This window comes from Hemicordylus capensis, chromosome 5 (genome assembly GCF_027244095.1).
Source record: "Hemicordylus capensis ecotype Gifberg chromosome 5, rHemCap1.1.pri, whole genome shotgun sequence".
Taxonomy (NCBI): Eukaryota; Metazoa; Chordata; class Lepidosauria; order Squamata; family Cordylidae; genus Hemicordylus; species Hemicordylus capensis.
This window is the reverse complement of record NC_069661.1, coordinates 85,190,755-85,214,451: the sequence shown is the minus strand read 5'-3', so window position 1 is coordinate 85,214,451 and position 23,697 is coordinate 85,190,755. Positions and strand designations below refer to the sequence as shown.

The following is a 23,697-nucleotide window of genomic DNA, read 5'->3' as shown; positions in this document are numbered from 1 at the left end:
CCATGCTTAACAAATAATTTAGGATACACATTCTGGTGGTAGGTGCATCAAATGAAATGGATAGAGAAACCATAGGATGCCTGTGTCTTTGAAATACACATATCTATGAATAGCAGCCTCCTATTGTCTGTTCCTAGAGTTATAACTCAGTGAGAAAGTAATTCTTTTCTTTTAAAATGTGCAGGTATGAAATTGAGAGAGTCATACCTGTATAATTTAGCTATCAATTTCTGAAGCAAACTAATTCAGGATCTAAGAGTTTGTTCTAACCATGGGTAGCATCCAAAGATAATAATTACTAAGCACCATTGACATAAATGACATTGTAATTCCATTAATTTTAATGGGATTTAGTTCTTTATATACCACCTGACTCCAAGGTTCTTAGCAGTTCACAACAATAAATACAATAAAAAACTAAATAAAAACCCCGTTAAAATAACGATGATTTAAAATATCCAAATATTACTAAAAGCCAGGCTTAAGAAATGCATCTTAAGGGATCTTTTAAAGGCTGAAAAAGATATTAAGCCACAAATGTCTATAGAGAGTACATTCCACAGCCCAGGAGCAACTATGGAGAAGGTACACTACCAAGTCACCGTCAGACAAGCTGGCAGCATCCGGAGATGGACCTCTTTCAATGACATTAATGTGTGGTGGTGATCATGCAGAAGGTAGTGCTTCCCCAGGTAATCTGGTCCTAAGCCATTTAGGGCTTTAAAGATAATTACCAGCACTTTGTATTTTGCCCAGAAATCAATTGCAAGCCAGTGCACTTGTTTTAACACAGGCAAAATGGAGTCTCTGAGAGAAACCCTGGAAACCAATCTAGCCGCTGCATTTTGGACTAACGGAAGTTTCCGAACTACATACAAATGCAGCCCCACATAAAGTGCATTGCAGTAGTCAAGCCTAGAGGTTACCAGAGAGTCCACCACAGTTCTGAGATAATTGTCCTCAAGGAACGGATGCAACTGTCGTATCAACCGAAGTTGACAGAAAGTGCTCCTAGCCATAGTCGCAACCTGAGAAACCAGAGTGAGACCTGGGTCTAGAAGCACTTCCAAGCTACATATATTTTCCTTTGGGGGGAGTACAGCCCCATCCAGAACAGGAAGATTTATCATGTCCCTCAAGATATGGCCCCTCATCATGAGTACCTCCATCTTGTTTGGATTCAGTTATCAATTTATTATCCCTCATCCAGTTCATTACTGCTTGTTGGCAAGCATTTGTGGTGGTGGTGGGGAGGTTATGCCATTTCATGATAATGGTGTCATGGAGAAATAGATTTGGGTGTAATCAGCATATTAATATCACCCTGCTCAAAATCTCCTGATGATCTCACCGAGCAGTTTCATGTAGAAGTTAAAAAGCATCAGAGATAGGATGGAGCCCTGAGGGACACCATACAATAGCACTCATTTCAGAGAGCAAATATCTCCTAGCAACACCATCTGGAATCTACCTGAGAGATAGGAATGGAACCACTGCAAAACAGTACCACCTATTCCCAAATCACCCATACGATCCATAAGGATACCATTGTTGATAGTATTGAAAGCTGCAGAAAGGTCCAACACCCCCACCCAACAAAAGTACAAAACAAAACAAAACACCCCAACAGTCACACTCCCTTTGTCCATTCCTTGGTAGAGATAATCCATTAGGCTGACTAAGGCTGTCTCCACCCCACAGCATCCTGTACAGCCAGTTTGAAATGGATTAGGTAATCAGTATCTTCCAAAACTATTTGGAGTTGGATCAGCCACGACCCTCTCAATTATCTTGCCCGCCCAAGGGAGGCTGGAGACTGGCCTATAATTATCCATCATCAAGGGCTCTAGGACAGGCTTCTTAAGTAAAAGTCTCACAACTGCCTCCTTTAAACATGGAGGCATTCTGCCCTCTCTTAGTGAGGCATTTATGATGTCAACTAGGCGATCTCTTAGCCTCACTGCTAGATGTTATAAGCCATGTTGGGCATGGTTCCAAAGGACAAGTGCAAGGCTGAACACCTCCAAAGAGTTTGTCCACATCCTCGGGAGTCACAAATTGAAACTAGGGATGTGAAAACAGGTTCAACATTGAACGTGTTCGACATTGAACTGGTTCGGCTTGACTGTTCGGGGTTGAACTGAACCATCCCCTGTTTGGTCTGACCCTGGACCATCCCGTTTGGTCTGACACACACCCCCCCCCCTCGCCTACTACTGCCTTGGATAACTGCCCCAGAGGGGATAAGTTTGAAAAATATTTATTTTTAAAATTTAAAAAGAAAAAGAAAAACTTGTGAACACGCCTGGACTGAACCAAATGGGGTGGGTGTTTGAGGGGGGACTGAAACAGGACCACCCAGTTCCATTCACACCCCTAATTGAACCTGATCCATTCTAACTGAACCAGAGGAGTTACTGGACATTTGTTCAATTGACTCTGCCGTAACTGTGGAGTCCAAGTCGGCGCAAATGCGAAAGATTTTATCTGCAAAAAAGGTTAAGTAGTCAAGATCTAGCCATGAATACTTGTCTGGATGCTAAGCTATGTGTTCACATTGTGCTATGGATCATCATTCATTAATAAGGTTGTTTGCTGACCATTTTCCATGGTTTGGTCCAAATTCAGACCAAATTCGGACTGACCTGCTGGTCCGCGAACTGGTTCACTGGTTTAAGTGGCTATAAAGTTGTTTGCAAAGGGGATAAAGCTTAGGGTGCCCAGTGAGGGCAGACAGTGCCGGGTGTCGGGGGGCGGCAGTGAGAGATACCTTTAAAAGTAAAAGAGGACATGCTGCTTACTGGCGCAGTTCCGCTCCTGGAAGCTGTAGTGACACTCCCCTCAGCAGCCCGCACAACACTGGGGCAGGCTCCATCTAACAGGGATTCCCAGATGTTATTGACTACAACTCCCAGAATCCTCAGCTGCAATGGCTTTTGCTTTATCCCCTTTACAAGCAACTTTATAGCCGATCAAACTGATGAATTGGTTCAAGTCGAACCAGGGCTGATTTGGTTCGAGCTTGGACTGGCCCGCCTTTCCTGAATGGCCAGTCCATTTCATGATTGAACCATCAAGTCGGCCCAGTGTGCAGCAAATCAGTTTGCTATCGAACCATTCATAGACATTCCTATTGATTAAGCTATTAAATGGATACTTAACATGAATTTAAAGATGCAAGTATAATTGCCACTTCTGTGGATTACAAATGTGATTTGGAGAAATAAGCTTTGCACTTCTCTTCTGAAATTCCCTCCTATTGTTACTAATATTAACCTATTTTGTGTTGGCAGTTAGGTAGGTATTGTGTGTCACCTTAAGTGGCGCAGCGGGGAAATGCTTGACTAACAAGCAGAAGGTTGCCAGTTCGAATCTCCACTGGTACTATATTGGGCAGCAGCGATATAGGAAGATGCTGAAAGGCATCCTCTCATACTGCGTGGGATGAGGCAATGGTAAACCCCTTCTGTATTTTACCAAAAAAACCCACAGGGCTCCATGAGCGCCAGGAGTCAAAATCGACTTGACGGCACACTTTTCCTTTACTACAGTTAGGTCCTTGTACTAGTTCAACATTGATTCTCCCCCTTCATCTAAGTCTTGTCAACCTGCTAGCCAGAAATTGTTTCATGTGATCTGCACAGAGGCTATTAGGACTAAATATAATGCTTTGTTATAATACTGGACTTTTTAGCATATTCAAATAATGATCACGTGAAATCAAATGATATAGTATTAGTTTATCTATGACTTTAAAAAAACTCTTTAAAAATTTAAAAGGACTAGTAACAGAGAGGTGCCCTGCTGATCAAGATTTCAACCAACATGTCTGGTATATTGATTGTTAAAATCTGTGTATTGGGATATTTTGGAGGCTATGCTTTGTTTGCTTTTACACCTTTCTACACCTCATCCTGCAGGCAATACTTAGCACAGTTGCCAAAGAAGAATGCTCAAATTTAGTCATTCATCTTTGTTACTTTACAAAAAGCAAATGTACATCTGGCATGTAGACTGCAGGTCATAAAACTATGTGAGATTGACATCTTCGGAACTAATCAGCTGGAAATGCATTTTTACAAGCCTCTCCACTCACATCAATCAGGGAAAGAATCTCATTTTCACCAGCCAAGATACAGGGACACACTGTTTGTTATTTTTCTATGAAGTTTATCAGCTACTTGCCCAAGCGAGTGACGGATGGTTATGAATCTGGCTCCCTCTAACTTGCGAAAACATTTTTCATTCTTTCTGTATTTATACAGCTAGTGCTTTCTACTACCAAGTATTCTATTGCCCTGTTGTAAAATAACAAAAGCGAAATGCCTCTGCAAAATCATTGGACTACTCAAGTCAGGACCAAAAATTGTATCTGTCTGAGCTCATTTAACAACTATTCACTCAACTATTTCTGAGTGAATTAAGAACAGAAATCTAAGAAAAATAAAATGTTGATATCTACTAAATTATTATTATCAGTACTAGATTACAATAAGCAATAAGAATATCTTAATTCACAGCCCAAGGTTTAACAGCCTTGCAACAACAACAAAAATCAGCAATGGACTTCTGTAAGAATTATATTTAAACCAAGCCCCCATATAAACACATGGTTCATCCACCCCTTGAATATTGTGTGCATGTTTGATCTTCATGTTTTAAAAAGAATATAAAAAGAAACTCAGAGAAAATGTACAAATCACTCACACACACAGACACACACACTTCATAAGCTTTAGTTTCTTCACAATGAAGGATAAAAATGAAGGAACAATCTCATTATGGGTATTAAATCCACAGATGGAGTCCCCAAAATAACTGCCAGTTATTGGAAGTGGTTGCTGGATGCCCCATATCTTTGGGGAAATATTTTCAGAAGGCGCAGTGGGGCTGCATAAGGAAGGACGGATTGGTGAAAATTGCCCCTTCCTCCCCTGTGAGCAGAAGAGCTGTACTAATCTGGATGCTACCTAATAATTCTGAAGAAAAAAGTAGAGGTTTGCTCAAATCATTTTTTTGTTATTCGATTTGATTGTGGTAAACACACAGAAGCTAGAAAAATTAAATCTCCCCATATAAAGAAGCAGGCTTTATTGGGGGGGGGCTGTTTTTGGTGGGGACTGAAAAATAACGGCTCATGTCTAAGTGAAGGAAAGGCAAATAAGAGCAAGTGATTACTGTGGCCTCTCTCTAACCCACCTCAAGCTGCAGGAGGGTATCACTAGTGTGTGAGGGGGTCTAATCTATCTGGTGTCTTCGCCTGGGGCTAGGGATGTGCATGGAACCGTCTGGCCCAGTTCGGTTCGAGGCCAGACTGGCCTCGAATGGAACTGGGCAAGTTCGGTCCAGCCCCCAATTGAACCTCCCCCCTGGTCCGGTCCACAATTTTTTTGTTTATTTTTATGTTTATTTCGGTTCGGCCCCCAATCGTACCCCACCGTGAATTTTTTTTAAAAAAATAAAGTTGATTATAAGTACCTTTAGCCCCTTCGGGGGGCTTGCTGAGGCCGCGGGGGGGGGGGGTCGATGTGGGTTCCCACTCCGCCCACCGGCCTTCCTCATCACCGCTGCAGCCCGCCACGGCTGGGCAATTGATCATTTTCGGCCCTTTCGGGCCTCCGTATGAGCGTGTGGCCGCCATGTATGCGCCAATGCCCTCTGGGAGGTCATGGCCTTGCAGAGGGCATTGGCGCATGCGCGGCAGCCACGCGCTTGTACAAAGGCCCAAAAGGGCCGAAAATGATCAGTTACCCAGACACAGCGGGCCACAGCAATGATGAGGAAGGCCGGCAGGGGGAGAGGGAACCCGCATGGACCCCCCTGCAGCCTCAGCAAGCCCCTCAAAGGGGCTAAAGATACTTATAATCAACTTTAATTTTTTTAAAAAGAACAAAAAATTTGCGGCCCGGCCAGACTGGACCCGGCGGTCCAGTTCTGGTCCGACGGAATCGGGGGGTGGTACGGTTCAACCCCGAACCCTCAGACCAGACTGCCAGACCAGTCCTCACATCCCTACCTGGGGCCTTCCAGTGGCATCTTTGGCTGGAGTCTGCCAGGTGTTGCTCTCAGAGGCACTCTTGGACTGAGCAGACACTGGGACCCGACAACTGGGCACCAGTCAGGCACCTATCCACCCACCAAATTTAAAAAAAAGAACCACCACCCAAAAAAATGTAAATAGAGGGAACCTAGTAGTCTGTTTACACCAGCCAACAAAAACAAAAAAATTAACCCACCAGGCAGCACACAGACAGCAGCACCAAAGGTGGCAGCAAGGCTGCCACCCCCCCCCAAAACAGCACCCCATTTATTCCAAGCAATGATGCAAATCACATGAATCGATTCATGATGAATTAGGGGCGATCTGATTCACCCTCAATCCAGCACCTTCATTTAAGGGCTGATTCAATTCATGGGCAAATCAGTGAATCGCTCAATTCATCATAAATTGATTCACACAGGAATCAAATTCACATCCCCAGAAAAAAGCATATTCTCTTTTTTAATCATGCACACAAATGTTGTAACAGAACATTTGTGAACAATCAATCTCCAATGGTGTTTTTATTTACAGGAAAAGCAGCTTATTTAAAGGAAAAATGGTTCACTCAAAATGAAACAGGGCCATGATACTGGGGGGAGGAGGTATTAAAAATAATACTCCCCACAACATGTCCCTGATTTAAATCTGCTTCTCTCCAAACTGCCATTTGCCCATTGGTAAACAAAGGTATCTATGAATTTGTTTTTTAAAAGGCAGAGAAATTTAATGAAAATATATAACCAGAACTATCTTTTTATTAGGGTTAAGTCCTGGGCCCTTCCCAGATGGCAATTTTACATCACTTCCCCACAGGAAGGATGGATGTGCTTTCATACACTGGGTGGGTGGGGGTTAAGTCAATGTCTGTGTGAGACATCAAGGTGTCTTTTATACACTATTCAGATTTCCCCCTGCACATTAAAGCTGAGCACACATTATCTCTGTGCTAAAAAGTTCCACTTTTGGGGATATGATATATCCTGAGATGTATGGAGGGATCATACTGATAAAGCAGCTTTTCTTAAAGTCTCGCTTTTCTTTTAAAATTGTTTTTATAAATTTATTTGGTGCTCTGCCAGAAGAATGACTACCTGAAAGAGGAGCAAGGGTGGGGGGAGGAAAGAAACCCAGATAAATCTATCATAAGAATAGCCCTGCTGGATCAGGCAAAAGGCCCATCAAGTCTAGCATCCTGTTTCACACAATGGCCCATCAGATGCCTCTGGGGAGTCCACAGGCAAGAGGTATGTGCATGTCCTCTCTCCTGCTGTTGTTCCTCTACAACTGGTATTCAGAGGCATCCTGCCTCTGAGGCTGGAGGACCCACAGCCACCATTATAGAAGCCATTGATAGACTTGTCCACCATGAATTTGTTTAAGCCCCTTTTAAAGCCATCCAAGCTGGTGGCCATAACCACATCCAAACACAAAACCCAGCAGAAGAGTGCAGTGGCATAGGAAGGCTATAGGCAGCCTGTGTTCAGGCTGCCCATCCCTCCCGGGTACCCCCACAGTGCTCCCCCCCCAATGCCCCTTCCTTTTCTGCCATGAGGGGGAGTTCCTTTTCTCCCTGATGTGTGCTGCAGCAGTGGTAGCAGCAGCCTCCCTGAGAGAGCAGCACGGGTTATGCTGCCCTGCCTCTGCTGCTCAGCCACCACTGCTGCAGCTATGTGTAAGGCAGGAAGAGAAGGGGTGCCCCCGTGCATGTTGAGAAGAGAAGGTACATATGTGTATGCATGTACTAAGAGTAAATAGTTAATGGAAGCAGACCCAAGTCAGCAAGGAACGGGTATGTGTGATGGGGGCCTGGATGTGCCCCCCTGACAAGTGTGAGACTATATCAGAGTGGAAACTACATGTGTGAAGAGGTGGTGGAGGTAGCTTTGTGGCAGAGGCAGGGCAGTCTACCCCATACTATTATCTCAGGAAGCCTGCTGCTGCCCCCACCTCTGCAGTTGCCTCTGCCATGAGTGGCAGGGAGAAAAGGAGTGCTGGTGGCTGCCGCTGAGTGGCAGATTACAGCTCCACCTGTGGAAGAGTGCCTCCTGATGGCAATAGACAGAATATTTACTGCAGGTTTTACGGAGGGGAAAAAATGTGTCAGTGTGGTTGGCCTGGCAAGTTGTCGGTCTTGTGGAAGCCTCCCCGCAAACAAGGTTTTTTTAAAAAAATGATATTGAAATAAATGAGCGCAAATGAAAAATTTCAGAGACACACAACAAACATGTGCAAATAGAAAAGATGAGGAGCAGCGTGTCCTGCCATATCTAGAAATCCATTGGCTAGAAGAGGCCAGAGAGAGAACGTGGAACAAGCAGTATGAATGGTGCATGAAACCCCCCCACCCCAAGAAACAGAGAGCTTCCCATTATCTGGGAAAAGTCTTGCTGATTAAGCAGTTGTATTAACCAATTAAAACCTGAAAAGATGACCTGAAAAGATGTTCTGGATTGATAGGATAGCAGGATCTCCTCACTCCCACCGCCAATTAAACACAATTGTGAGTATTTGCAAGAAGTGCAGATAGGAGATTCCATCTTAGATGAGGCATTCTCCATTCTCTTTCAGAAGGAAGATATTACATCTACTAAAACCCTGTTCAGAAGTTTTTTAAAATTACGCAGTACACAATTAGAGCACCCAAAATGAGTCTGAAGACCCACACTGCTCATGATTCTGGTGTTCATCTGAAGAGGCTGTAAGCATGATGGCGGGCGTTTCTGTGATTGGCAGCCTGGCGATTCATTCTATTAGTTATAATTTAATCAACTACACCCATTAGATTAATAACTGAGATTTCTTACATAGATTAAGGCCCTGGTTTTTTAAAAACAATTTCTCTAAAAACTAACATGGTAGACTGATTTAAATCAAGGACTCTATATTATCTAGAAGAGGAATATGAGATCTTTAGTCATGCCTTTTACAGAATTATATCAGCTAAGAGATAGTGACAGAAAAGTGTGGAAGCTGGGAGAGTCTGGGCAAGGGACAAATGAACAGTTCTAGTTTTAATCCTCACTACATTTAATTAGAGAAACTGACAGCAACCTAATGTCTTAGGGTTTTGAAACAATCCTGGAGATGAAGAAGAGAACTAGTAGTTACATTGGTCAAGTTCAAATGTGATGTGAAAAATGGTTTGTTTATCTTAACAGAAGTTAATCTGATTGTCCCGAATGATAAGGATCTACAAACCATAATTCTTGAAGGGCAACACATCAGATTTGAAGCTAGTTTTGAAGCTTGCGGAGAGGCTTTGCAGGACTGGGGCTGTAAGGGTGACTGGGCAGTTTTTCCTGGTTCCACCTGCTGAGCTTACTGCTCAGCCTGTATAGGAAGACTGCCTCACCTTGCTCCTCTGTAATGCCAGGTCGGTCCAGAATAAATCAGAACTCATCCATGATTTGATCATGGATGAAGGGGCCGACCTGATGTGTATTACTGAGACTTGGTTGGGGGAGGCTAGTGGTCCAGTCTGGTCCCAGCTTCTCCCGCCTGGATATTCTGTAGAGGAGCAGGTGAGGGGACGTGGGCGGGGAGGTGGAGTGGCTGTGGTCTATAAGGATAACATCTCCCTTACCAGAGTCCCTGTTAGGGTATCGGACCATATCGAATGTGTGTACTTGAGTTTGGGGACCAGGGATAGATTGGGACTTCTGTTGGTGTACCGATTGCCCCTGCTGCCCAACGGAATCCCTTACTGAGCTCATGGACTTGGTTGTGGAACTTGCGGTGGAGTCTCCCAGACTTTTGGTGCTGGGGGACTTCAATGTTCATTTTGAGACCAATTTGTCCGGGGCAGCTCAGGAGTTCATAGCGGCCATGACAACTATGGGCCTATCCCAAGCGGTCTCTGGATCGACGCATATTGCAGGTCACACGCTTGATTTGGTCTTTTATTCTGATCAGGATGGTGTTCCGTGGGTGGGGACTCCTACGATCTCCCTGTTTTCATGGATGGACCACCATCTGGTTAAGGTTGGGCTTACAACCGCTTTCTGCTTTCGGGGGGGCAAGGGGCCTATTAGAATGGTCCGCCCGAAGAGGTTACTGGATCCGGTAAGATTCCAAGAAGCCTTGGAGGGATTTTGTTGGCTCTGCTGGTGATCCTGTTGATGCCCTGGTTGAGAACTGGAACAACTGGACCGAAGCTGGCCTGGATTGTCATTTGGTTTGTCGGTGGCAGGGTTGGAGGAACCCCCATCTCCAAAGTGTCAATGGCTGCCTCTGCCATCCCTGCCACCTTTATTTTCAAGGTAAAGGATTCCCCTTTCACTGTCCCCCTTATTAGGTTAGGGAATCCTAGCCAGATTCCCCTTTACAGGGATATCCCGAGGTAGCCTGAGAGGTTTTTACTAAAGGGGGATATTCTCGGAACCAGTGGAATCTACAGTGGTATGAACATTTCTTCAGAAGTGGGAAAGAAACAGTGAATCCTAAAGCCCTAAGTAATGTCTTGGTGAGTGACTATGAAAGAGAGAAGATACTGATGTAAGAAGGGATGTTCTTTATTCTCCTCCATGACAAGAGCAGCTGGATGGAGATCTACACAGGGGCTAGAGTTTAGTTTCCCTTTCCTATTTCTGCTATCAGCCAATGTTAAGATTGTTGCTGACATAATGATACTTTGCCAAAAGTTGGGCACCATTGTGAAATTTGGACTAGCTTATTGGAATTCCCAGGAAGGAGAAGGGGAGGAAACCTGACAAAATGGTTTGAGCAAACAAACCAGTTTATCGCTTGTCTGTAATTCAGCCTTCCTTCCTTGCTTATTTATTTACATATATCTCACTCTTCCTCCAAGGAGCCAGAGCAATGTACATGGTTATGTTTATCCTCCAACAGGTAGATTAGGCTGCGAGATAGATGACTGGCCCAGCGTCACCTAGGAGGTTTCATGGTTGAATGAAACAGTTAATTCAACTATATTACATTTGAATCAGTCTAATGAAGGACCAATGGGGAAAGAGAGGAGAAACTGGAGAGGAAACTAGCAATTCAGAGCAGAGTGAGCCAAGGGGAATAGGGTAACAGTATTTATAGCAGAAATTTTTATATAATGCTTGGATCTGGCAAATAAAAGATTTCTGAAAACCTTGATAAGAGTAGTTTCAGTAGGTTGGAATAGGCAAAGTCTACATTCAAAAGGATCATGAAAGCACAGAGGGGACAAAATATCACACCAATAGATGTGTTCAAGGCTTTGAAGGTGAAAGGAAGAAGAACATGCAAGATGGGTTGAGAAGATAAGCTCAGGAAGGATTTAAGGGTGTCAGAGATCTGATGTGGCTGAAAGTGGAGATGAAGATGTCAGAAGGTAGAAAAGGCTATCACGAGCTGAGAGCCACCATGCTGAATGCAGTCCATCAGCCACATATGGATTGTGTTGCCTACTGCTGGTACCTAAAATTGTGTTGCCAATAACCCCTGATAACTGGGCAAAGAGGCACCTTTTACCGTGGTGATTCTCTTTATTTAGCAGGGGGAGAGTAACTGGCCCTATCCACCCTCAGCACAGTACTTCCAGTGACTGTTGCTGGTGTGTGTCCTATGTTTCTTTTTAGAATGTGAGCCCTTTGGGGACAGGGAGCCATCTTATTTGTTTTATTTCTCTTTGTAAACTGTCCTGAGCCATTTTTAGAAGGGTGGTATAGAAATCGAATTATTATTATTATTTCTTGTTTACACAGTCAGACAGGTGTTATTGACTGGTTTGTTTTATCCAGACATCGAGTCCTTCCCAAGGACCTGGGATGGCTGAATTTTATCATCAATACTGTTGGTTATTATAGATATCGTCGCAAAATATAGGCTGTTCCCAGTAAAGCTGCTTTTTGTAATTGGCTGATGGTGATTTCTGTGGCCCCTATGGTGGTGAGGTGCTCTTCAAGGTCTTTTGGAACTGCACCCAGGGCGCCAATTACCACTGGGATTATTTTGGTCTTTTTCTGCCACAGCCTTTCAATTTCAATTTGTAGATCTTTGTATTTGGTGATTTTTTCTTTTTCTTCTATTCTGCTATCCCCTGGTATTGCTATGTCGAATTAATAATAATAATAATAATAATAATAATAATAATAATAATAATAAAAATTCTGGTACCTGGGTGGATCCTAAGAGAAAGCAAATAGGGCACCCAAGGAGAGGAGATACCTAGGAGGGTCGGGTGTGACACCCAGTTAGAACACTGTTGCTGGTGTGTGTCCTATGTTTCTTTTTAGAATGTGAGCCCTTTGGGGACAGGGAGCCATCTTATTTGTTTTATTTCTCTTTGTAAACTGTCCTGAGCCATTTTTGGAAGGGCGGTATAGAAATCAAATTAATAATAAATAATAATAATAATATTCTGGTACCTGGGTGGGTCCTAAGAGAAAGCAGATAGGGCACCCAAGGAGAGGAGATACCCAGGAGGGTCGGGTGTGACACCCAGTTAGAACATAAGAGTAAAGGTTTCAAGCCTGACAGAGCCAATGACAGAGCCCAACAGGAAGTGGGGAAGATTCCAAAGATTTTTTTTTTTGCTTATCTAAGGTGCTATTGGATGTGCTTACAAGTTCTCTGCCACTAAGCAATACATCCATCCAATCAAGTAAGTACAGATAAACCTAACAACAATGCAGATTACAACTGTGTCTCAAGCACATAGCAAGCATGGTGTAATTCAAGAAAGCCCAGTTGCAGACAACATGCCAAATAACACCATGCATCATCATATTACTAATGAAATGTTTGAAAATGGCTAGGAGACATTGTGGCTGGAAGTGATGGGAGTAGTAGCCCAACAAAATCTGGGCACCCAAGTTTGAGAATCCCTGCACTACAAGTTAATATACATGATATGGTCAAGGAACTGACCATCTAGAAAACATTTACCCGTTGCATATTGCCCCCATACAACATACACTAATGCCATTTTCCACAGTCTCATACACACATTCACAGACAAGAAAAAATGGAAACAATATTTTCTTGCAGAGAGAAAGAAGATCACAGAGGATGTCGCACCTTCATTACTGATAGGGAAGCCCAGCCCAGCAGACAATGGCCAAGTTTGGCAGTAGAAAGCTGTATTTTTCCATTCTGCACACACATGTTTTCCATTCTGCACACACAGAGACATATTTCCTGGTCTTTTTCTCTGCACTATGAATGTGTGCAGGGGTGTAACTAGGTGGGAGTGGGCCCTGAGACAAGATTCTTAAATGCGCCCCCCCCGCCATGAAATTTTTTTAATGACTTCAAAAGGAAGATCGGGTAGGCGCTGGCGGGCGGGGGGGGGGGGAGAGCATTGAACTGGTTTGCGCATCCCTAGTTTCCAAACACTCTTTGAAGGTAGTCCCACAGACAGGGCATTGTGGTAATATGTCTCTGTGGACATATAGAGTGAATGAGAACTTCTGCAACAGTACATTTGTTTGGTATTGAAAATGCCTCAGGCACTCCTGTGTGTTTGTTACGTACTGGACCGCTGATAAAATGTGGTGGTGCTCTGAAGAGAACAGTGGCTGATGTGAGAAAGCCAGGAAGCACCAATGCAGTGAGAGAGAGAGAGCAGGCTAATAGCACTTCCCAACTTACTGGATCGGTGCACAGGGGAGGGCAAACTTTTGATGACCCCTTCCCTTCCTCCGGTAGCCCTTGGGGACATACTTCTGGGTGGTGCTCAGGGGGAAAGGGGAGACTGTCAAAAATTGCCCCCTCAGTGCAGTCAGTTGGAAAATACTGTTAGCCTGCTCTCTTGCTGCTTCCTTGCTCTCTTATCTAAAGCAGTGATCTGTTGCAGTAGTGGGGAATGGGGAGAAAGGGCTATATGCTGACAGTCACACAGTTGGAAAGAGAAAATAGACACGGTTCCCTACATAGTACAGAACTAACCTATAGAACTCCCTGTCACCCAATGTAGCCATGGCCAAGAGTAGAGGTGATCTTTCCTGCCCAAGATGCGGTCCACGTCTATTGGCCTCTTAGAACAGCAGGAGCGTTGCTGAGCACTGAAAGATTCAGCTTCCACACGAAATACAGCTTCCTGTATTTATCAGTGCCACACCAAAAAATTCTCTTCCCTCCCCAGCCCGTTTTCCATGCTTCATAGCTGAACATTTTATAACCTGCAACCCCAACCACCCCGCCCCCGCTCCACATTTTGAGGCGGGCTACAGGCCTGGGAAACTCAGCTCTGCATTGGCTGCCGCTGGGGAGAGAAACGGTGCCGCGGAAAAGCCATCCCCAAGTTGGTCGCAAAGGCGGCGTGCATGCAGCGAAGTCCTTGTCTGGAGCTCTCCTCCCCGTGGTGAGGATGGAGGGAGGAAGCAAGCAGAGGGTTAAGGCGAGGGAGTGGGGTTTTCTAGAGAGGCTGGCGAGAGGCCTTCCGCGAGGACGGCCCCCTCCCTCCGAAGGCAGCCTTGGCTTTAGAGAGCTGCTGGATGGTGAGTGTGCAGCAGCCAGAGGGGAAGGCGCCGGGGGCGGGGGATGTTGAGAAGATCGGGTGGGGGAGAGCCTCTGAGGGGCCCCCCCAATGCGGGGGCCCCAAGACAACGGCCTCCCCCTGCCTAATTGTAGTTACGCCCCTGAATGTGTGCATAACCCATGCAGGCACAAAATAAGTCAAGTACTTCTGAGTAGAACTACTTAGTTCTACCTACTTTCTGCTTCTTTTAACATGGAGCTTTTCCACTCAGGGCTTTTAGCTTGCATCTCCTCTGGAATGGAGGGTATGCATTCACAAATCGGCCAGATTTAGCTTGCAGGGACCTTGGGATATCAGGGAGAACATCACACACAATTAGTGTTTTTCATTGCGTGTTAGAGTGTAGCCCGATTTATATCCAGGGTAAAAAATATCCAATTGGACAACTTGGAACCTGCAGTAAAGCCTTGTAGTAAGCTCATGGTACGGCCTGCTGTCTGAAAATGGTGACTCTTACCTAGGACATCCTCCCATGTGCTGTGAATTTGGTTTGTATCTGTCAGCAAATGGGTTCCAAAGGGTCTGTACTTTGACTGGCCACTATACTGAACCAAAATTGTGGATTGACAAATGAATATCCCCATCGGGGACCTCTAGGACACCATCCTACACGGTGTGAATTTGGTTTCCATTGTCCCTGGGATCTCAGTGTTCCTGATGATTATGTTGCTTGTCCTTCCAGACACTGTGGGCTCTTCCTCGCAGTTGATAGAAAATGCTAGCAAAAATTAAGGAACTCTGGGACTTGTGGTTAGGCCACCTCTAGCTTCAAAGGCAGGATGCCTCTGAGTACCAGTTGCAGGGGAGTAACAGTAGGAGAGAGGGCATGCCCGCAACTCCTGCCTGTAGGCTTCCAGTGGTATCTGCTGGGCCACTGTATGAAACAGGATGCTGGACTGGATGGGCTTTGGGCCTGATCCAGCAGGGCTGTTCTTATGTAGTTCTTGAAAGCATGGGTTGGAACACTTGTTTCATCAAACTACAAGGTCTAGGGTTGTTAATACCACACTTTCTCTCTCTCCCTTTCTCACTCTCTGCACATGGGTTACACAGGGGTGTTGCCTATACTTTGAGTGACTCATCTTGAAATAAAATGGTGGAATTTAAAAACAAAAAACAAAAACCCAAACAATCACCCTTCAGGGTCCCCTATGACCCCCCCCCCCCACCATTCCCATGTGCTTGTATTGGACTGTAAACACAACTGTTATTAGAGAGGGACACACAGACACAATGATCTCAGAAGACTTGTTCCCCATTAGAAAGCAGAATTTTAAAATGAATGGAAAACTGGTCAGGAAAATTATCTTTCACTTTCCTCACCCAGCACTGGAAATAGGAGGGAAGCCCCCAGACCAGCTGAGCTGGTAGTTGGCACCCTAGAACTGGTAGGTCTCTGAAGACTTAGTTTTAGCACAAGAGTGGGGGTGGACAGATTAAGGCTTTGAATACTCCCCCACCCCACACTTTTCTCTTCTTTTTGTCAGAGCCATGCGAGCTACCAGCATGAAACAGCAGCTTGGAGAGGCACAGCCAGCTTCCCCCCCCCCCTTTTTTAAAAGGCAGTTTCGGGAGGCAAACCAGGTCGCAAGAGGGCAGCTTGTACAAAAATATTACATCTATAGAATAAGGATTTTAACATCAATTTCCAGGAGAATGTTGCTGAATTGCAGGACAGGAAACAAGAGAGGCTGCTTTGTGAAGGAAGAAAATGGAAATAAAGTGAAAGCAACTCTGAGCAGAAAGAGAGGGAGGGAGGGAGGGAGAGAGATATTAAACAGTGGCCAGCAATGTTCCCAGTCAGATTTACAGTATTGGTTGGAAGGGCAGTGAGAAGCAGGCACAAACATAGCTTCAGAGCTACTAAATACCTGCCTCTGCATTACGTATTTAAGCATCTGGTAGACCAAATACCTGGCAAACTGCATTCAGCTTATTAGTTCTTATGTTCTGCAAGCCTGGGCTAGAGAAGTATTCATGAGTGAGAGACAAAAGAGGGAGAGAGACAGTGGCAGGCAGGCAGAGTCAAAAGATGTGGTGAAACCAGTGCCAAGCATCATTTCTCTCTGCACAATCCCTTCCTGGTAATGACAAATTGAAAAGAAAAGGCTTGTCAGCTTTGGAAACTTGGAGAATTGGCTAGTGTCCTTTAGCTTCTTTAGTTTCCTTTGTTTAAGTTCCATACATTTCTGGCAGCTTGACTTGTATTTACAGCAGTATGAGATAGATAGATAGATAGATCGATAGATCGATAGATAGATAGATAGCACACAAGACCACTGACAAAACCTATTTAGACATTAAGGTCGTTCTTATGATCAGCTGCAGTGGGGTGGGAGCAGAAAAACCTGGGTTGTGAGGCTTCTGTGGAGTCTTGGAACCCGCTCTGACCCCACTGCTCCAGAACAGGGCTATTCTGTTGGGAAACCCAGCTTAAAGCAGGAGTTAAAGCCACAGCCTTGGCAGCCCCGGTGATGTGTGCGATTGGGGCTGTATTCTGCAGCTCCCGGCAGCCCAGCTACCTGAAGATCACAGAGTGCTGCTTAAAGAGTGGCCAGGCAGCTGGGAGCTGCAGCATTGCCATGGGAAGCTCTTGGCTTCCCATGCAATGCATTGTGGGGTACTGGAGGACTTCCTCCTCCAGATCCCCTATGTATTTAGCTCTACTGCACCAGTTGTGCAAGTGTGTGATGCGTGGGACTTTAGAATGAGTCTGATTGTATGGGGGAGGCAGAAAGGCTCCTGCCTTCCCCTCAGCCTTCTCTAGCCCCAGTGATTTTGATAATGGGAATAGCCTCATTGGCTGACACCCTGACTCAACTGCTAAACTGGTAACTAGGCAAACAGGCACCTTTTAATGTGGTGGTTCTCTTTATTTAGCAGGGAGAGAGTAACTGGCCCTATCCAGCCCCAGCACAGCACCTCCAGAGACTGCTGCTGGTGTCTATCTTACATTTCTTTTTAGACTGTGAGCCAGTGGGACATGGATCCATCTTATTTATTATTTCTCTGTGTAACATAGGAACATAGGAAGCTGCCATATACTGAGTCAGACCATTGGTCTATCTAGCTCAGCATTGTCTTCACAGACTGGCAGCGGCTTCTCCAAGGTTGCAGGCAGGCATCTCTCTCAGCCCTATCTTGGAGAAGCCAGAGAGGGAACTTGAAACCTTACACTCTTCCCAGAGCAGCTTCATCCCCTGAGGGGAATATCTTGCAGTGCTCACACATCAAGTCTCCCATTCATATGCAACCAGGGCAGATCCTGCTTAGCTATGGAGACAAGTCATGCTTGCTACCACAAGATCAGCTCTCCTCTCTCTAGACCAGCTCTCCCTGAGCCAGTTTTGAAAGGGCGGTATAGAAATCGAATTAATAACAACAACTACTACTACTACTACTACTACTACTACTACTACTACTACTCAGTCATACTACTCCAGAGTTATGCTACAAAATTTCAGTAGAACTCTCTCTAGTAAATGCAGTCAGGATGTCAGACATTGTTTCCAGTCCTGGGGATCTAATTTCAGTTCTTCTATACAATCTGGAGACCAGAGGCCTAACTCATATATTCACATATATCCTGAGGTTTGTAAAATCTATCAGCAACAGGTTCCCACTGTGCTGGAATCTCAATGTCCCTAAGGATTACTGTGCTGGTCTTTCTCTCCTGCTGCCAAATTCTGTTGGCTCCTCTTGTCCACAGGAAATTCAGGCACAAATTAAGGTTCTGGGACTTGTTCTTGAGAGCATGAGTTTTTTGTTTTGTCTGTCATACTCAAGCATTGGAGTAGCCAGTACCAGTACTCTCCCTCTCCTTCCCACACTCTATGCTATTAGCTCACTGTTCACAATATTGCTTTTTCTGCTCCAGCTCTTCTTTTGCTTGGTTCCAGTGTATCTTACAAGAATTTGACTGTGCATATAGATACAGGAAATAAGATTGCATCAACACCCTCAGGAAAGATACACAATTAACCTCATTATTTTTCCTCATGGTAATGAGAATGACCAAACTTTCATGGCTGTGGTGTACCTATTGTTTCCCTTGCCTGCCAACATGTTTGGGCCCTGGGTGAGGAAATAGAGTAGAGAAAGTATGTTGTATGGAACTGGAACCACACAGAATATAAGTCTGCTGGAAGTGGAAATGGAGCTGAGAGAAAATGGAAGATAAAGGTGAATATAGTTATACAAGGGAGAGTATAGTAATGCTGGCATAGTTGCTGAAAATTCCTCTGGAAGACCTTCAGCAATGAGGGCTTTAGAGAGAACACAAGAATGCATCAAAGCTGAACTCAGATAAGGGAAATTAGTGTGCTAGCAATATATCTCAGGAATACTGGGTAGGATGAGATTTCTGCTAACAATGAATCTTTAGAAAATATGAAGTTTTTATTAAATAGCTTCTCAACAAACACTTCCGTGTACATCTTGGGACAAACTGCCTGAATGCAGCTCTCACAACTATTCTTTGTTGGTATGCAATTTTATTACAACACTTACTGAATTACAATGTTATTTTTGCCCTAATATAAAATACTACCACTTGGAACCTAATGCTCACTAATGGATTTCAATGTACACATTTTGCCTGCTGTAACCATTTCTTAAGGATTTGATAGCATACTAAATGAAGGCAATAAATGTTGTAGCACATTCCTGCACGTATCTCATCACAGGTAGTAAAAGCTCTGTATCATTCGCACAGCAGTATTTTTTCACCTGATTGGGAAGCCAATAATTTTACTACTACTTCATTTTTTAAGCAGTGTTGGAATTTCACTCTGCATCTCCTACCTCCTTCATTGTCCTTGCTATCAGTGCATAAAGTTTCCATGGCGACATCACATCCTGCTCCTCTCCATCCTGGCTGACAAACACAGTGCCAGCCATTTTGGTCCAGAGTACATCTTCCATTGCTGTTACACAGGCCTGGGCATCCCTCTGTCAAAACAGACAAAAAAATGGCACTGCATGTGATTTAAATATAACAATGATTACCAATTTAATCAAAATACAAACAGGGGACACTTACTGGAAACAGGCCTTAAGAATAGCACAAATGCTGTAATTGCACATGGAGAGTAACAGCAACAGAACTGGGGGTTCTAATTCTTAACTAAGTGGCATCTTTGATTGGTCTGACACTTGAGATACCACTTACCTGTAGAGGCAGGAAATATATCCAAGAAACCACTAAATATCTGCAGGCCAGACAAAATTAAGCTTTCATTTCCTTTAGCAGAGCAGCAGGCAACATGATCATAGCACACAACACTGCCACTACATAAAACAATAGGGCCTCTGCACTTATAGAACAGATAATTGGTTTCTGTATATGCATTGTTGGTTATTGATGGCATAGGTTTGGTTAAGCTCCTTGTTATTTTAAATAAACCCTTTGGAATTCTGAAATAGGTGCATTCCTCTGCACTCAGTAAAAGAGAACATTAATTTTATCTGGTCTCAGAGTTGCCGTGTATTCATGTGAAATTACAGTGCATTAAATAATTGCACAAAGTATAGGTCAGTTTCAATGACTATACTTTATGCCAAAAGTACATTCCTTTTCACAGAATAAGCAAAGCTCAGAAATAGTGAAGCAGCTTAGCATCTATTCTAACAAACATTAGGATTCAGGCTGCATACGGATGGGACAGGACCGACAGGATTTCCAACTAAATGTAATAGCTGTGCGTATTTGATTACTTAGGACGGACAAAATGAAATACCATAAGGACCACAATAAAACATTGATAGACTGAACAAAAACACGGTAGTGACGTGCTTCAAGACAGATAGCGGAGAGTGATCTTTTGTGACAATCTCCCTAAGGCTTTTGTGCTGTTACCTTTATATCCTATCTTGTCTGCTTTTATGGCCAAGGAGGGAAAATTTGGGAAACAATTAAAATTATTTAATATATCCAAGATCTATTATTTTTTCCATCTAACATTACATCAAAAACAGTATCTGTCACTTCCTATTGATGAAAACCTGGCATGCAGCCAACATGACCTGTATGAGAATGATGACAGTTTATAGATAATATGTATATATATACATATATGTAGAATTCTGATATTCCTTATCTATGACTGTGGTAAGACATTCACATAAGCAAGTACAGAAGCAAAACTATAATCAGTGGCTACAATCAGATATTTAAGGACAGCAGTCATTTGTAACTATACAGCATGAAATATAAATTATGCCACCACCTTTTAAAATCACATCTGTCTATTGTCTCTGGGAGCTAAAGTAGTGTCTTGTTTCTTTTGATTTCCACTTGTGCTTGGAAGGATCTGTTCTTGTGGATATTAATGTCTAAATAATTGTTAATGTACTCCTTTCTCCACTTATGCAGCACAAATGAAATGATAATTCTACGGGTATCACTGCCTTTAGTAAAATTAGTACTTACAGATGGAAGGGAATCATAGTAGCATCTCAAGACAAAGTATGATGAAGTTATAGTTATGGATATCATGTCATCATGCCAGGCTGAAATTAGATTTGGCAACCTGTTTTTCTTTAGGCACTATTTGCCATCTGCACATTTTAATTGTATATACAGAAGGTAGATTTTACTTCTGAAATGTGTTTCTTCCACTTTGTTTACATAGGACATGCAGCTTTATCTGTCCTATTGGCAAAGCATTGCAGACAACAATTGAATGCATTCAAGAATGATTATACGAAAGCCTGGATATTGCCATGAATATTGCCATACTCTAATGAAAAAGCACAAATAAGGAATAGAAGAAAGGCAATCTGGAAAAAGGGAACTAACAGTAAGAATTAAAAAACAAAACAAAACTCCTTGCCAAACTTCTACTGTAACTGAAGATATGGGAGCATTTGCTGTATAGTGGTATGTTTTACTGTTCAACAATTAGCTACATGAACTTTCCCATCCCCAATACTATAGCCTCTGTAACAAAGTATACTTATTTGATTGCTCACAGGAAAAAAAGAGGGAAAAGTTATATAAAAATAAAAGATCATTGGAAGTCCTTTTTTCCATAGGTTTAGTGTGTTTCCATAAATGTAGTGAGTTTGTGTCAATTTCAATGGCACACATTGAACCATGTGTGGTGTTCTGCTTGTGCGTGAAGATTTTAAGTTTCCCATTCAACGGCAGTTCTCTGCATCAGTTATAAAGCCATGTCAGGGCATTAAACCAAGGTCAGGGGTCCTTTTAGAAAGACATCCCGTGAAACACAAGGGGCTGCTGTTGGAAGGAAATCTCACACTGTCTGTGTGTCACGGGTGACTCCAGGAGGGTGGCAGGTGCCCCCCATCAGACCCCCATTTCCGTTTCAGAAATCTAATATCTGGGACACAGCTCACCCATCCATAAATAACTTTTATAAATAACCCATCCATAACTTTTCCACTTCTGTGCCCCCCCTTCCCCCCTTGTTTCACCACTGCTGTGTGTGCACAAGAACGTTTTCTGCCCATGCATGGCCTAAGAGAGGAGCAAACGGTTGGATCTCTGCCAATTGCACTACTAGATTCTTCTACATTTATGTCTATCTCAGTGTATTTTTATGACATTCTCCTATCTTTGACAAAGCTTTCATTTTCCCCCTTATCTTTCTACATATATGACAACTCGGAGATTCCTTCCAGCAACAAAAGCTAGAAGGCTTAAAAACCACAAACAGCAAATGCACAGCTATCTTCAGTTTTTTATACCCATCAAAGCTAATCCATGTATACATGATATATTGAAACTTATACATTACTTAGTAAAAATGTTAACGAATCACAAAAATATTACAAGTATTTTATATCTCAAATTCAAGGCATGTGGAAAGTAATGTGAATGAAATTTATAATTCATGGAGAACATATAAGAATATGTTGCTGTTGCCAAGTCTAGTGGAATGGTTGCTATAATATACACAGAGATACATGGAAGTATGTCAAGGAAGAGCAAATATACAGTACCTTTAACTATCTTATCCAAATAGTGAGCTTGAAAAAGAAAAAGAAAAAGAGAACAGACAGGTATTTCAGAAGAGTCATGTGGGACAGGAATTGTACAGAAATCACAGAGAAAGAGCAGGGATTCGCTGAAGAGAGAGAGATATTACACTGCAGAGAAGAAGCATATTTTCCATTGTTCAAAACATACACGATTTTCTCCGCAGCAAATATACAGTCATGACTCGATTAAACACTCAGCATTTAAAAAATGCACCTTCACATCCAAGAAACACACATTTCAAAATCCAGTTTTCTTTGTAGCTTCTGTCTATCTGTTTTCATCATGCCTTTTTAAGTAGAGCAAATTTAACTGAAATAGACAAGGAACTTTGATTTTAATTTTATTTCATAGTATTTATGTAGCATGTGACCTTTACAGCCCAGGCCAACCTGGAAGACCAAATATTTGGTTTCCTGCTTATGTACAGTGCAGTCACTCTAAACAGGAAAAGAACTACGTTTTAATTTTGTTCTGGATCATCATCATTTCAGGAGGAAATAATACACTTCTGGATTCTGTCAGCCAACTTGTTCATCTGACAGTTATGCAAAGCACTGAACTATATTATTCTTTCTTTAAAATTCCAAAACCAAAAAATAAACAAAATACCAGAAGAGACCCAGAGAATACCCCATAACAAAACAATCATAAAAGGGAAACATTTAACATAATACATACAAGGGCTTTAGTGTTATATAGACCTAATATAGGAGGTGGCAATGTGAAGCAAATGGCAGGTTTGCTCCTCCTGTGCTCCAAATTGCTCCTCAACAGCTTTTCCCCATGCAAGGTTCCAAATGCACATTTGTAAAAGTGAATGTGTCTGGAACTCCACTGGGACAAGCAGCTCATGTGAGCAGGAGTGCAGATCTCCCCCTAAGCATTTCAGAAGTCCCTGCCTTATTTTACTCAACTCCCCTCAAAGCCTAATAGTATTATTTATATTTAATATCTACTCTTTTTGTATTTTAATTATGCATTGTTTTAAGTATATCGTAAACCACTCTGAGATTAGTTTAATGAAAAGGGGTATAGAAATTGAAAAAATGAATAAAAATAAATAAATAATAACTCAAATCTCCCTGCAAGTGACTTATCCCCCCAAAAAAAATTAAAGTGAAGAGTTACTCCTCATAGTTCCCCTCTGTCTGCACCCTGCATGGGATGTGCAATATGGAG

The 23,697-nt window shown here is 43.1% G+C and overlaps 1 protein-coding gene across 32 annotated transcripts in view; it reads right to left on the bottom strand.

Moving 5' to 3' along the window:
• TENM3 (teneurin transmembrane protein 3) overlaps positions 1-23,697 on the bottom strand; it is a 2,371,016-nt gene that overhangs the window by 112,540 nt on the left and 2,234,779 nt on the right. For 23 of the 32 annotated variants that reach the window (XM_053252610.1, XM_053252608.1, XM_053252605.1 and 20 more), the window contains 3 exons: positions 22,479-22,505; positions 20,371-20,391; positions 19,317-19,463 (listed from right to left, as the gene is read on the bottom strand). In XM_053252610.1, coding sequence (XP_053108585.1) covers positions 19,317-19,463; positions 20,371-20,391; positions 22,479-22,505 — 195 coding nt within the window. The remainder of the gene's footprint in view (positions 1-19,316; positions 19,464-20,370; positions 20,392-22,478; positions 22,506-23,697) is intronic. The other 9 variants (XM_053252627.1, XM_053252625.1, XM_053252630.1 and 6 more) reach the window with 3 other exon arrangements.